This window comes from Lissotriton helveticus, chromosome 11 (assembly GCF_964261635.1).
Source record: "Lissotriton helveticus chromosome 11, aLisHel1.1, whole genome shotgun sequence".
Classification (NCBI taxonomy): Eukaryota; Metazoa; Chordata; class Amphibia; order Caudata; family Salamandridae; genus Lissotriton; species Lissotriton helveticus.
The window spans coordinates 630,454,112-630,468,215 of record NC_136072.1 but is presented as its reverse complement, the minus strand read 5'-3'; the positions used below and the strand labels follow the sequence as shown (position 1 = coordinate 630,468,215).

The window sequence follows — 14,104 nt, the reverse complement described above, 5'->3', positions numbered from 1 at the left end:
AAAAAACTACAGGCTAATCTCCCTGCTGGACATGACAGCAAAACGTATAGGCCGGCTCCTTCTTTCTAAGTTAAGGGGCTGGACCATACAAAATAACATCTTAATCCAGGCGCAATACGGATTCCAGCAAGGAAGGGGCGCCATAGATCAGTGCTTAAACCTGGCGCTTATACAGAAAAATATACCAGGATGAAGGAGGAGAAAATATATATATGGCTTTCATGGACCTGTGAGCAGCTTTTGACTGCGTGGGCCATGAAAAGCTATGGGCTATAATGGGGGAAATGGGGATTGACCCAGCCATATTAAACTTCAGTAGACAATTGTACTCCAACTCGATGGCCTCGTTCGATACACTAAAAATGGGGACTGCACACGCTCATTTAAAATCGCCAGAGGAGCAAGGCAGGGATGCGTCCTTGCTCCATTCCTCTTTTCATTTTATACAAACGGAGTAGAAAACGCTGTCATTAAGGCTACAAGAGACGTTCCCATGTTTAATTCACAACTCCTACCAATCCTGGCATATGCAGATGATGCGGTGTTGATCGCTAGGACAGGCCGCAGTCTACAACACCTGATATCTTCATATGTATCCTTCATGGATTCAATAGACCTAAGAGTAAACCACACTAAGTCCTTTGCAGTAATAGTGGGAGCAAGAAAAAGAGATAGAACTCCCTATTTACAAGTGGTGAAGGAGAGAATAGAGGTGGTTGACTCCTTCCCCTATCTGGGGGTACTCTTTGATAAGGACTTATCGTGGTCAAGGTTAGTTGAAGGAAGAAAGGGGGTAATGGAAAGAACCCTTTCTGCTGTAAAATCGTTCACCAAAAAACTAGGGGCTAGGCCACTCTTGCAGATAAGAAATATTTATCAGGCTAAAGTCAAGGCAGCAGTAACTTATGGGGCAGGGGTGTTGGGTATTGTAAATACGAGCACACTACAAACTATTGAAAATACGTTTTTAAAATCTTTAGTGGGCCTCCCAGTCTCCGCCTCCAACTATCTTCTACATATAGTTCTGGGTCTCCCTCACATTTCAGATACATTACAACTGGCCTCTATTCTTTTGTGGCACTCAATATGGAGGTGGAATACAGTGCCGCTGACACAAATCATAATAAAGAACTGTTTAAACATGGACAACTCTAGGATGTCGAGATGGTTGGGTTATGTGGAAACATTTTTGAACAAAATTGGCCGCTCACAACTGTTTAATGATCCACCCTCATGTAACAAAGTTTCAAAGCAAAATATTACAAGTATGTTTCAGAAAATGATGGAGTATGAGAGAATGGAGCAACCAGAAAGAATCAGGCAGTTGTAATGTTAGGTTTAAACCCCCCAGTGTCTGAGAAAGGCTTTTTTTATCTGGTGGACGTCACCAATCCACAACATATATTTAAATTATACTGTTGAGGTTTCGACTGAATATGATTCCACTCATGTTAGGTTACCCTGACAAAACATATAAGCATGCAGATTTAATTTTGTGCCCATGTGACAAATTGTCTAGACAAACTGATTTGCACTTAGTTTTATTCTGCAGCCTCTATAAGAAGGAAAGGAACGAGTACCTAAAGCCGTAATTAAAGAAAATGAATTTTAATCCATGCCGGGTGGCATTATATTTCTTAAAAGGCCTATTTGATCCTTTCATCATTCAGAGTGGGACTGTCTCCAGTCCCCAGAAATGCACAGCATAACGCCACTTTTGGCTGTACCTTTTAGAGCCCTTTTAATTCCACTTTTATACAAAGTAATCCATAACCCTTTGTCATTAGTATTCCAAATCTTCTGAAGACGGGAACACGCACACCGTGTACACGTAATTTTCAAGTTTCTGCTGTTCAACTGGTGTCACTAAGGACTTTTACCAAGAACATGATCAAGACGTAAATTCAGTCCAAGCAGTGTTTATTCATATCACATAACCCAATGCATTTCGGGCTTCACGCCCTTCTTCGGGGGTCACTGTAAGTAATGATAATACAACATAATTACAATACTTTTCGCACCAGTATTCACGTTTTACAATGTCAAACCATCTGCAGCAACATTTGTCTCTTGTTATTATAAAAAAGTGATCTCAGTATGCCTTAATTATTCCACACAGGTAAACCGATAAAATCAACCTCAGCTTTGAACCCATGCCTATTTGCGTTACTTCCCACTGTTAGATCGTGCTGAGCCACCCTCTTCTATTGATGACATGCGCCCCTTTAATCCTAAAGCAGCTTGTTTGTTCTATATTCCTCCATCAGTTACAAATTCTATATAATGGTGGTTCAATAAAAACTATGTATCATGTGTTCATCTAATCAGACATCGACTCTATTTGATCCTTTGACATGTTTTTCATTAGCTTCGTTTCTGTGGGCCAGCATGAAAAAATGAAAAAAGAGGGCGATGCTAACAATAAATGGGTTTACAGCTTGAAAATTGTTTCAAGCTTTTTGGGGTCTGACAATGCAATAACGGATTTTATATTATGAAAAGCCTGGATTGCTTTTCATTTTCTTTAACGATAGATGAAATTAATTATATCATTCCCTAGAAAGAAAATGAATATTGTAAATAGGTTTTATTTTACTTTATTTTTTTATCTCGTAATTTTATCTTGTACTTTTATGATCATTTTGCATTTGATCAAATAAAGTTTTTTGACTATGACTATGACTCATATTTGAAGGATCAATCTGTCACTCTGGTGAAACCTGGTCCTGACACTTCAGATTGGTTCTATTTGTGTGAATGTTTGTTGAGAAAAATACGTTTGGGAAGGACGATTCTCTCAAGACAACTTCGCTTCCCGTATAACTTATAAATATACTTCAAAGAGAGAAAGAGAAATTGAAGCAGTCAAGGTTCAGAGTGAACCTGATTTTTATCAAGGCTCCAAAAAGGGATACATCGAAAAACTAAGTTAAATCACAAAGCTCTGCCATCATACAACCTACTATGGCTTTTAAGCCTGTAGCCCACACATAGAATCCACATCACACTCTCCCTTCCATAATACTTTTTTTCGATGTCTTAAGATTCTTGCTCAGTGCATTCTTCAACATTGAAGACCAACCTCTCACATTAGGAAAGTACTGTTTCAACACAGATGAGAAGTTGTTCTAGGGCCAATGTTGCAGGTGTTCCAGCGAGCAAAGCAGGTGTTGCTCGCTAACAAGGGATGGTGGAGCTCATCTCATTTGCTGTGTTCCTACCCAGTGGCGGCTCCTCCGCTGGAGGAGCGTCGCCCCACTGCTGCAAGGCTTTGGAAGAAAGAACAAATAAAATGATAATAACGTGAGGTTATAATCATTGTATTTGTTCCTGCTGCACAGCTTTGTGGGGCTGCTCTGCTCTCAAATCAGAGGAGGAGCAGTTTGCCCACTCCAAGTGCGCAATGACTATTTGGTCGGCCCTCTGGGGCCGTCTAAAACAGTCATGCGCACTTCGCATGTTCTCCATGCAGGCTGCATAACAGCCTGCGTGGAGAACATGTCCAGGCCCCCATTCCCTGGCTGTGCGCCGATCCACGGCACTCAGACCAATCACAATGCTGCATTGCAGTGTTGTGATTGGCTTAGGGGAGGGAGCCTGGCTGCTTCCATGTTTTCCTGCTCCAGAGAGGAAAGACTGAGACCATGTGCGGTGCTGGAGAGCGACGAGAAGGTATGTTTTTTTCTTTTTCTTTTACATCACAATTTCCCCCGTACTTTCCCCCACCTTTGCCCGCCCTACCACTTCAGATCCGTGACGGCCACTACTGTTCCTACCGCATTCACATTTGTCTCTGCTTTGCAGACTAAAAGCCCGGGCTGCAGTACTTTCGAAACAAAGGCATACCATATGTCGGCATAGCTAACTTTGTGGTTGGATGTCTCAGGAGCTAAGATTAATGAGTGTTTCATTGTAAGAGATGGATAACGTAGGCCATTATTAGACCGTTGCCTGGAATATGATAACATGTTCTTACCATATATTAAGTGCACCCTTTTTGTTCGAGCCTACCTAATCTTGACAAATATGAATTGAGAGATAGCTTGAGGCTAGGATAAAAGAAAAATATGTGGTCAATTTGAGGGGTAAAGTAGAGAGGAATAAAGATGCTTATTTTAATAATAATAATAATAATAATAATAATAATAATAATAATCATAAATAGAATGGCCTACTATTGAAAAAAATGAATTAGTAGTATGCATAGTAACAATCTAGTTGCTCTCCTGTTCATACTAATCACACACCCATCTCTTTCCCATAACACTGTAAGATGCTCTTCACCGCTTTCTCTTTTTCCCTCAGAGATGGAACTTTGGAAGCATCGGAAGGCTGGCAAATCTCCCACCACACCCAAGACTTCAACTCACAAAAGACAGCAGGGCAAGCGAAAAGCTCCAGAGGAAGGTGACTGAACCTCGTTAACTCCAAATTTTGGGAACAGAAATGTGCAAATCAAGCTTTATTTTGGGGGGCCGCAGCTGCTGAGGACAGAAGTGCGGTACTATTATTTCACTACATTTACACACGGCTGTGGAAATGTACGCCCCACTTAAGATTGGTTGCTGGGTTCCAAAGGTGATCAGCAAGTGCGCTGTTGGGCGGAAGAGACCCAGGTACCATTTCCCAAGTAATAGTCCATGGAGGTATACTACACAGCCGGTTTGCTGCAACAGATAGCCACATCAGGCCACTGCCACATTCCTACTTGAAATTCATAGTTCTTCATCGGTGAAAGTCAAATCATATTTGACACCAATCCCTAAAACCACCAAAAAGTATGTAGATAATTACTGACTGAACTAATCACGATAATAAAAATCTTCCCCACTCCCTATAGATAATAACTCCGTACAATGCATTGACCTGTGGGGATGGAAAAGGTGAATATTCTATACACTCACTTGAAAAACCCAATCATTGCTGTTTGATGTCTTCTTTCTACAAATTGTAATAAGCGCTTAATTTGAGCCGATAGTTGCAGGTTCGTCCAAACAGCACTCATTTTTGGGGATTGAGGCTTATTTTTCCTCAACTGACTTTGACCTATAGCAAGATAGAGAAAAACACAAAAGGCAGAAAGAAAAGGGAAGCGAAAGACATAAAAACTGTTACTAAGAAAGAAATAAGAGACGAAAAACCATGCAAGAGGGAAAAAAAGTGTCAAGGCGTGAGTGCTGGTGGATTATAGAGGAATCAAGAATATGCAGCCTTGGTATTTAGAACCCTAAACTTCGATAGGGCCAGCCACGGGCTTAGGAGTAAAAGTTTGTGGATGACCATGCTCAAGCATGCAACAATTGCAAACAATTGTATCTCCTCATTACCCACATAATGCTTACAACGAGCACTACTGTGTTTTCACTAAGTCAGTCAGATAGTACACAATGTTGAACGTATATGTCTCTCCTTTCAACCCAACATGAGCATAGAGGCCATCTTCCCTCCAGTACCATTTCTATCCTGAATATCTTCCAGCTGACTGCTGGTGAACTGCTGTCTTCTTAATACCGGTCCGGGTTTTCCCAGTAGTTGAAGTGCATCGAAAAAGTATGGGAACTATGATGCTGTGTGCAAGGGAGGTGGGGTGATTTTTCCTGGGGGCGGGGTCAAAGGCATGCCTACAAAACCAAAGTATCCTATAACTTTTTGCAGTCTTTCACCTTGAGGTAATTACTAAAGTAAGGAACAGCTTAAATAAAAAATAAATGTAAGTTAAGTTAATCAGTGGGGATTGAACTACCATACATTATGAAACCTCTCTTAGTTAATGCACTGCAGGGGTCTGTGTGTGTAACTGAGAGCCATAGAATTGAATCCTAGTTGATGCAGTGGAGAATAGTGACTTGTACATATTTGGTGCTACGAGGTCCGAGTCAGCGACGGAAAGCACAGTGAATATGTAAGTCATTATTTTAAACTTGCATTACACACAGTATAAGATAGGTTCTATAAAATGTGCAAAAATGTTTCAAATAAAGCGCCGTTGGTTTATATCTGTCCATTAAAAGCACACACTTCACAGCTCAGCTAGTAACTCCTGTGCACTACCATGCAAAAAGAATACATCTGTGTCATCAGGAAGCTTCAAGTGCTTCCATCAATTAAAGCCACTACCAGCTTCAAAGCACCATTTGCATTTGGAGATTAACCAGTTGTGCACATTTACATTTCTTTCAGGGGAGCAGGAAACCTGGCAAGAAGGCTTGTTTAGCTGTCTGCCCCTCCCTCGGGTTCACAGCACAGGAAACTCTCTGCCTTACACTTCAGCTGAAGCATTTCATTTCTCGGAATTAACCCTCGAGACAGTTGTCCAATGACAGAAAAGTAGGGGAATTGTTTTTCTTAAATTAGAAAAGTATGGGCATGTCATACCCCTCAGATCCCACCCACTGGTTTTGTCTCATTTAAAGTAGCTAGGGTTTGATATGATGCCAAATGGGCAAAACATTGGAAAAACCCTTGAATGGATCAATACAGATGCAGATTGGCCTATAGAGAGTCATATGACCAAACTGCATTTGAATTCCTTTGAGTCCTTCAAGCAGGGGTGGCTGGCAGGTACACCTATTGGTGCACCGGGCAAATGGGTGGTGGGAGTCCGCGTGCATGTAGACACGGTGAGTGGCTATGAATAAAAAACGCTTACCTTGCTTGCTACACGTCTGACGTCTGACATCTGGCGTCCTCCTCGCTCCGGACTGTTGGCTGCGAGTGCTCCCGCTCCAGCCACTTCCATCAACTAATCCTGGCACTAATTTCATGCTGGTACCCAGCATGAGAGAAGCGCCAGGATTGGATGGAGCGGGCTAGCTGGATGCTTCTTCATGCCCTTGAGGCCTGTGCTTGGAGCTGCAAAGCGCACAACTTTGGCCGGTGGGAGAGAGCTGGCCAAACTGACATAGAGTGTCCCGCTAGCTCCACCAGTCCTCTATGCTGCCAATTGCCAGCAGAGGACATCCCCCCATTTCTCCCAGCTGGGGGCAGGCTGGCAGCTGCGGCACGGCAGGCGAAAAATAAAATGAGAAGGAAATAATTTAATTGCCTTTTTTTTTTTAAATGTTTAGCGTGGCTGCAGTGGGTGGGGGGAGGCGACGCTTCCCCCGCCCTCATGAGAAACCGCAGCTGCCTTCGAGTCAGGCCTGGAGGCCAGTTTTAAGTCTCGCCAAGGCAGCGCTTGCGCTGTCTCTTCGAGACATGCTGTTTTCAGAATATGTTCATAAAGCTCTGCCTACTTTCCACCCATCTTTTGAATTGGCTCCTGTCCCTGCCCTTTGTGAATGGTGGCTTTTCATTGGTCATTAGGTTTAGTGGTCCCTCCTTAGTGCCGCCTTGTCTCTTCTTGTAACCTCCCATGAGGACAACCCCTGTTACATGTGTTGTTACACCCTAGGTTTTAATTACAGCCTCAAGACACTATTTTCTTAAAGGCCTTTAGACAGGACACTCACTTGTTCCTAAACTAGGTTGGCAGTGGTTACTTTACTCGCTAGCACATCTCACATTTATATTAGATCTTCTATTAATTTCCCTTCATCAGCTCCACATAGAGTACAACCTAATCCGGAATTAATATAATAATTCCTTTGTCACATTTCAAAGCTACTAAATGTATATATGGACATAAATAGTTGAATGTACTCGTGGTACTGTCTTGCATGCAGTGCATTATGGGTAGGGTGGATTTACCATATCTTCTGCAGGGTGCAATACCATATGTGACCAAAGTTTATGGTGCTCACTAGGGGCCTCTAGAAGCAGCTTGTGTTACTGTACCTAGACAAGCAGTGCTGGTGCCTTGCTCACTAGGGACCTCTTGGAGCAGCTTGCGGTACTGTACCCAGACAAGCTGTGCTGGTGCCTTGCTCACTGGGGACCTCTAGGAGCCGCTTGCGGTACTGCACCTAGACATGCAGTGCTGGTGCCTTGCTCACTAGGGACCTCTAGAAGCAGCTTGCGGTACTGATACTAGACAAGCAGTGCTGGTGCCTTGCTCACTAGGGACCTCTAGGAGCAGCTTGCGGTACTGCACCTAGACATGCAGTGCTGGTGCCTTGCTCACTGGGACCTCCAGGAGCAGCTTGCGGTACTGCACTGAGACATACATTGCTGGTTCATGGCTCAGTACGCAAGCATTTGCAATGCACAGAGTCTCACATTACTGAAAATATGAGCTATTGACATTGCGTTATTATTTGCAACGCCAATACCATACACTATTAATAATGCGAGACCGGAGGAGGAGCTACGCCAGCAACCAAGATGGCCGCGTAAGCTCTCGGCTCCGCCGACCTCCGCCAGCAGCTCGAATATCCTGCCTTTCATCCTGAACTCACGCCAGACTCCCGTGTTCGTGAAGTTTTTCTGCTTCTAAAGGTGCAATCCCGAGTTTTCTACCTCATCAGCTGACGATGATACGCCGTGTTTCCATTCTCGGCCTAACAACGTGTGGAAGCCGGGGACTCGATTTGTAGCCTACCCGGGTCGGAATTGATCAACATCGGCCACGAGACCTGGACTGAGCCCGGTCTCCCGAAGTGTGCCGTGAATTGTTGATTTTTGCTGACGACCCTGTTAACGGTCTACACCGTGGACACACCAGCGTGCCCCACCGGCTGCCGTGGTCGGGGTCTGGTGCCCAGAGACCTTGCTACCCTCTCGGGGTCGACGGGCTGAGGCCCTCGCCAAGGGCGAAGGTGTATTCTGCAAGACGAGGAGCGCCCAATGCTCGACATCGGATTTGCGTGGCCTGTTACCCCGGAGTAGCCGGCCTCCGGGGTTCAAGTCCGGCTCTATCGCCTATTGAGAGGGGATGGGGCAGACGGAAGGCGCGCCATCGCTGCAGGCCGTCATGGCGGCCATTGGGGCGCTCCATTCGCACACTATCGCTGTGTTCCGGACACTGATTGTGAAAGTGGACGGTATCCTGGGACCGGAGGATGATTCTTCGTTCAGTTCCCAGCTAGCTATGTTACCAGCGGTGCATTGCACGCCGGAGATCGAGGTCCCCGTGCAGATCCCGGATTTAACGAGCCTTGGCGGTTCCCAATTACCAACAAGCCAGCCCGTGCTTATCGCCAGCGTCTCCTGCCCGATTCTGCAGACGCCTAATACGTCTATAGATGGTCTTCTGTTTGGTGACAAGTTCCTCAGTGACTGTTGGAGATACTCGCTGTTCTTGGACACCTTTCCTCGTTCGATTGGTGGACTTTGTGAACTTTTATCCTTTTTTCGATCCTGCAGCACCGACATGAACTTTTGTGAACGCTTTGCCTTTTCCATCAAGATGGCGACTCGAGTGAGAAAGACTCTTGTGAAAGACCGTACTGGCCAGGGCTGAACTTGATCACTTGGGCTTGATACAATAGCTTTATGCAAGGCTGGGGTTGTGCCTATTCTGTGCCGGGAGTCGGGTGGTTTTTAACTGAACTCCCCCGACTGGTTTGTATATTTTACTGAATATTGATTTTACTATGTCTCAGGGTGGTCGCTATTGGCGGGGGGTACGGGAGACCGGGAGTGTGTTTGCTTTCTCCTCCTCCACGTTATCTTTTTCCCTTCCTTTAGGGTAGTTCTTGGGCGACAGGCATGCTGCTAGTGGGGTTAGGCCGTAGCCATTGCAGGGGTGCAGGGTGGGGGGTTCGGGGAGGGTTTTTTTTTATTTTGCCTTTGTTTTTTTCTATGGCCCCTTTGCTTTCTCCTTTTTCCTTTCTACGAGAGGTGGGCTGTTTATTCTCCACGGATCCTTTCTTGTCCGGGTGTCCATACTGGCTTTAATTATCCTGTATCCTTGAAGACGGGGTCTAGCGGGTGGGAGGGTTTTGGATCGTAAGATAGACTGTCTATTCCCCTATCTCCAATATCCGTAATCGTGATACGCTATGTGTTCCTTATATTGCTATTTTGTCTGTATTACTCCCCCGCCTGTCCCCGCTCCACATTTTATTGTCTGACACCTGATATTTTTACTGCCTCCTCTTGTCTTACTGTTAAATAAAAAACTATATAAATAAAAAAAAAAAATGCGAGACCTATTGCATTGCAAATGCTTGTTTTTTAGGTCAGGGGCCGCTGATGGAGCCCCTCTTACTTTTTCCAGCTTTCCCACATAATTACAGCAGGTACGGGTGAGGGGTGTGTGAGAGGTTTCAGGAGAGAGATGGAGAGAGATAGAGAGAGGGAGAGAGAGAAGAAAGAAAGAGAAAGACAGAGAAAGAAGGAGAGAGAAAGGTAAGGGGTGAAAATGAGCAGGGCTGGTTTTAAAAAAAAAATCGAAGGCTGCTTTTGGTTTATTGTCCAAGTTGCTTCCAGTAAATGATTCTAGCAAGTGAGAAAATAGCAATGGGACAATTTCTTAAACCATTGGTGCTGCACCTAATTGCAGCAGGCAGGAAAGTCTCTACCTAAGGGTGCCAAACCATGGGGTAACCGGAAGAGGGAGGGGACTGTTCCTTCACCGGTATGGAAGTCTTGCTCCAAATCCTTGCAAGAAATTGTGCCATAATTCTGAGCTTTAAGAGAGGTATGTAGGTTTCACAATTCTATTTCAGAGTTAGTTTCAGTGCTCAGCTGCACAGATGCACAGAGGGGGCTAGCAAGCAGGAATTGTTAGAAAGGTGAATGGCATACTGGGGCAGCGGATGGGGTGGTCGTTAATGGAAGGGGATATCTGCTAGCTTCATTTCTCGAATTTAGGTAACTCTAGGCAGTGCTTAATTGCCAGAAACAACTCTCCTATTTTATGTGACTAAACTCCTACCGTTTGCCTTTATTTTGTTGGCAGTCTTCTAATGCTGTACTTGAAACCCACAGGGTCCTCGTCAAAAGTGAAATTAGAGAATAAACAGCAGCACCTGGAGGTGTCACGGTTTCCACTTAGTAACAGTAAGTTTTGCTTGTTATCTTCTCCATTTTATGAATTACTAGGACACAAACGTGGCGTATATCCGCACCTCTTATTACAAGGGCATTAAGAGATAATGCACTTGTAATTAATCAGACGGGTATCTTTTAACTCTTAATCATGCTCTTTGAGCTAGAATAAGACACCAGATCCTCGCTGCTAATCATCCCATCGGCTAATTGCTTGTAAGCAGTGATTAATTTGCAAAAAAATAAGAATAAGTACCAGGTCCTAGTCAGGAGAGCAATGAGCTTGCACCACCCTTTGTCTCTACCAGCTCTACTAAAGACATCACACTCCTATGGGTGTGACAATTCAGACTACTACAGGCGACTCAAAGCTAAAACTGGCTTGAGTGGCAGGAATTAGTCATAAGGTCGAGCTTTGATCGACCTGTTATATCTCTTTTGTGGGGTTTGGCAAACCCACTGATTACCGTTGGTTACTATCTGTGGCATTCAGAAATGCTGGCTTCTTATTGGTGCATTTCTGTAAAAGTCAATCCTTTGTGTGTTTAGCTCTCTTTCAAGCGATTTCAGAGAGCATTTTAGTCGGCCATCACACAGTGCAGAGTTGATGGCCTGTCTTCACTCCTCCCATCTAGCTATTGCAGGTCAGGTGTTGTTTTTTCTTTGTTCTTTCCTTCAGATTTCTTTATGTTTAAAGTGTATTAACACGCTGCAAAGGTAAATGCATTTTATTTTTTTAACCCTTTCCCTTGTATTTTAATGCAATACTTTTTTCTTTGCTTTGTGTGTGTTAATTTCCGTTTCATCTTGCCCTTCTATTCAAATGCAACATTGTTTTCGTTGGTCAGCACTGGCGGGACACCGGCTTCAGCAATGGCGCCTGCTTCTTGTTATATTTGCAGAACGCCATGCCACTTTCACTTAAAGAAGGGCTGCCCCTCATACAGCACTTTTTTAACACAGCACGTCACGCCGTTTTCACTTTAAGAAAGGCTGCCCCCCCGCATCCACTTTTCAAGTTATTTTTTTTAATTGAATTTTCAAAAATAAATGCAACAACCAAAGAATAAAATAAAACATAGCAGCATAGCATTACAGTGTAGTAACACAAAGAATAAATTGTATAACAACATCGTACATGACAAGGTGTCCAAGGTGGTCATATCAGGCTCCACACATTCTCATGAGGCATCGCCGTGCTCCATCGTTACAAGCGAGACAACCAAATGTACAATATAATGACAATAACATATTTAGTACAATTAATAGAAATCGGTCCTTAGATGTCTACAGATTCAGTGGGAGCATGCAGTTCTTCTGTGGGGACATTGCTACTATCTTGTACATTTAACAGGTACGTTTGAAACGGTTGCCAGATATCTAAAGGTCCAGAGGCTGGTGGCTGCAACTGAGCACATGTGTTGCTCGTGGTATTACAGTATGTCATACTATGAAGCCATGCATTGAATGTGGGGGACTGAGTGTAGGCCCATTTAAGAGTCACTTCACGCTTAGCTATCAGTAGCGCAATAGCTATACATCAGAGCTGGGATTTGGGAATTTTGTGAACATACCTCAACAGTGCCAATAAGGTTGATGGTACATCTTGACCCCCACCATCTTAGATAGTTCCCCAAGTATCGATCTCCATTAATATTCTATTCTAATGCTAGTCAACGTCATATGTACAAAGTCAGCAACCGGAGAGTGACATCTCGGACACACGTCTGGACGAGAGGGGTCCATACGATGTAGCTTACTAGGGGTCACATACACCCTCCACAGAAATGTAGAATGCAACAATTTATGTTGGTGATTCGGGGACACCCGGCGTGTTTGTGAGCAGCACCGACCCCACCATATGTCAGACAGTAGATAGCCGAAATCCAACTCCCACGCCATCCGCACATTCGTATCACGGCACAGTAGCCATTCCACTGCCTCCTTGTACATTCGTGCCACCAAGTGACTACCATCCCCACCCCGGATAACCCCAGTTAGAATTGAAAAGTCGGGAGGTTCCAAGGGGTAGCTATCCACGGCTGCATGCAGTGCCTTTCTGCACTCTAAAGAGCACAAAATGATCCATGTTGGTAGCAGTTCGGAAACGGGGACCTTCAGTATGTGAAAAGATTTGCCCCCGGGGGAACAAATCGCCGAATGTGAGCAAGTAAAACTTGGCCAATGTGCGCTTCACTAATGCCTCCTGCACGATGGGAATCCAACCGTTTACAGCAAGTGGTAGCGCCAGGGAATATAATACCTGTGCACCAGTCATACGCAACAACTTTGCCCAGTTGGTAGAAGAGACTGTTTGGATATCATGTGGATCCCGAGGGAAGCCTTGCAGCAGCAGTGTATTAAGCGGAGCCGGGAGCACGAGGTCAGCCGATGGTCGATGGTACGGGGTCCGAATGTCTGCACAGTACCAGTGTCCGCCATAACTCGCTTGTGCAACCAGGTAGTAAATCTGTAGATTCGATACACCAAACCCCCCCCTCTCATATGGCAGTACTAGAGTGTCTCAGCTAATGCGGGTCTGTTTACCATCCCACACCAACCGTGTTAGCAATGTGGGTAGATTAGTGAAAAAACTGTTGTGTAGTGGTATGGGAAAATTTAAAAAGAGGTACAAGATTTGTGGCATACCACCATTTTGATTATAGCTATCCTTCCAGCCATTGATAAGGGGAACTGCAACCAGCGGTCAATGTTACGTTCCATCCTCTCGATTACCGGGCCATATTTCAACTGAAGGATGCAATCCCTGTCCCTAGGGATATGGACTCCTAGGTACTTCACCGAGTTATTGCACCAAATCAGCGGGTAATCCCCCGCTCTAGCACTGGTCGCCTCAGTCAATGAGAGCACTTCCGACTTCTCCCAATTTATATGAAGTCCTGGCTTATTGCCGTACCTTGTGACTTCCCGGAGTAACAGTGTAAGGTTGTCGTCGGGGTGCCGTACGTAAAGAATAATATCATCGGCATAGAGTGTAAATAACAGGGGCGCAGTGTTAAATTGCAAACTCCGATGACTATGCCTCGCCAACAACTGATCACAAAAAGGAGGGGTGACAGAGGGCAACCCTGTTGCGTACCCCAAGTGAGTGGAAACTGCCAGAAACCACTCCGGCACCCCAGCCTCCCTATGGCGGCATAAAGGAAGGGCCACTCAAGTGAATCGAACGCCTTCTCAGCGTTGAGCAGTACAGCTGCCACAGGAACGGTCG

At 44.7% G+C, this 14,104-nt stretch overlaps 1 protein-coding gene across 1 annotated transcript in view; it reads left to right on the top strand.

Annotated features, from left to right (window-relative positions):
* Positions 1-14,104, top strand: part of LOC144790864 (autoimmune regulator-like) — a 154,272-nt gene that overhangs the window by 59,847 nt on the left and 80,321 nt on the right. The window contains exons 4-5 of the mRNA XM_078665524.1: positions 4,306-4,407; positions 10,813-10,884. Coding sequence (XP_078521650.1) covers positions 4,306-4,407; positions 10,813-10,884 — 174 coding nt within the window. The remainder of the gene's footprint in view (positions 1-4,305; positions 4,408-10,812; positions 10,885-14,104) is intronic.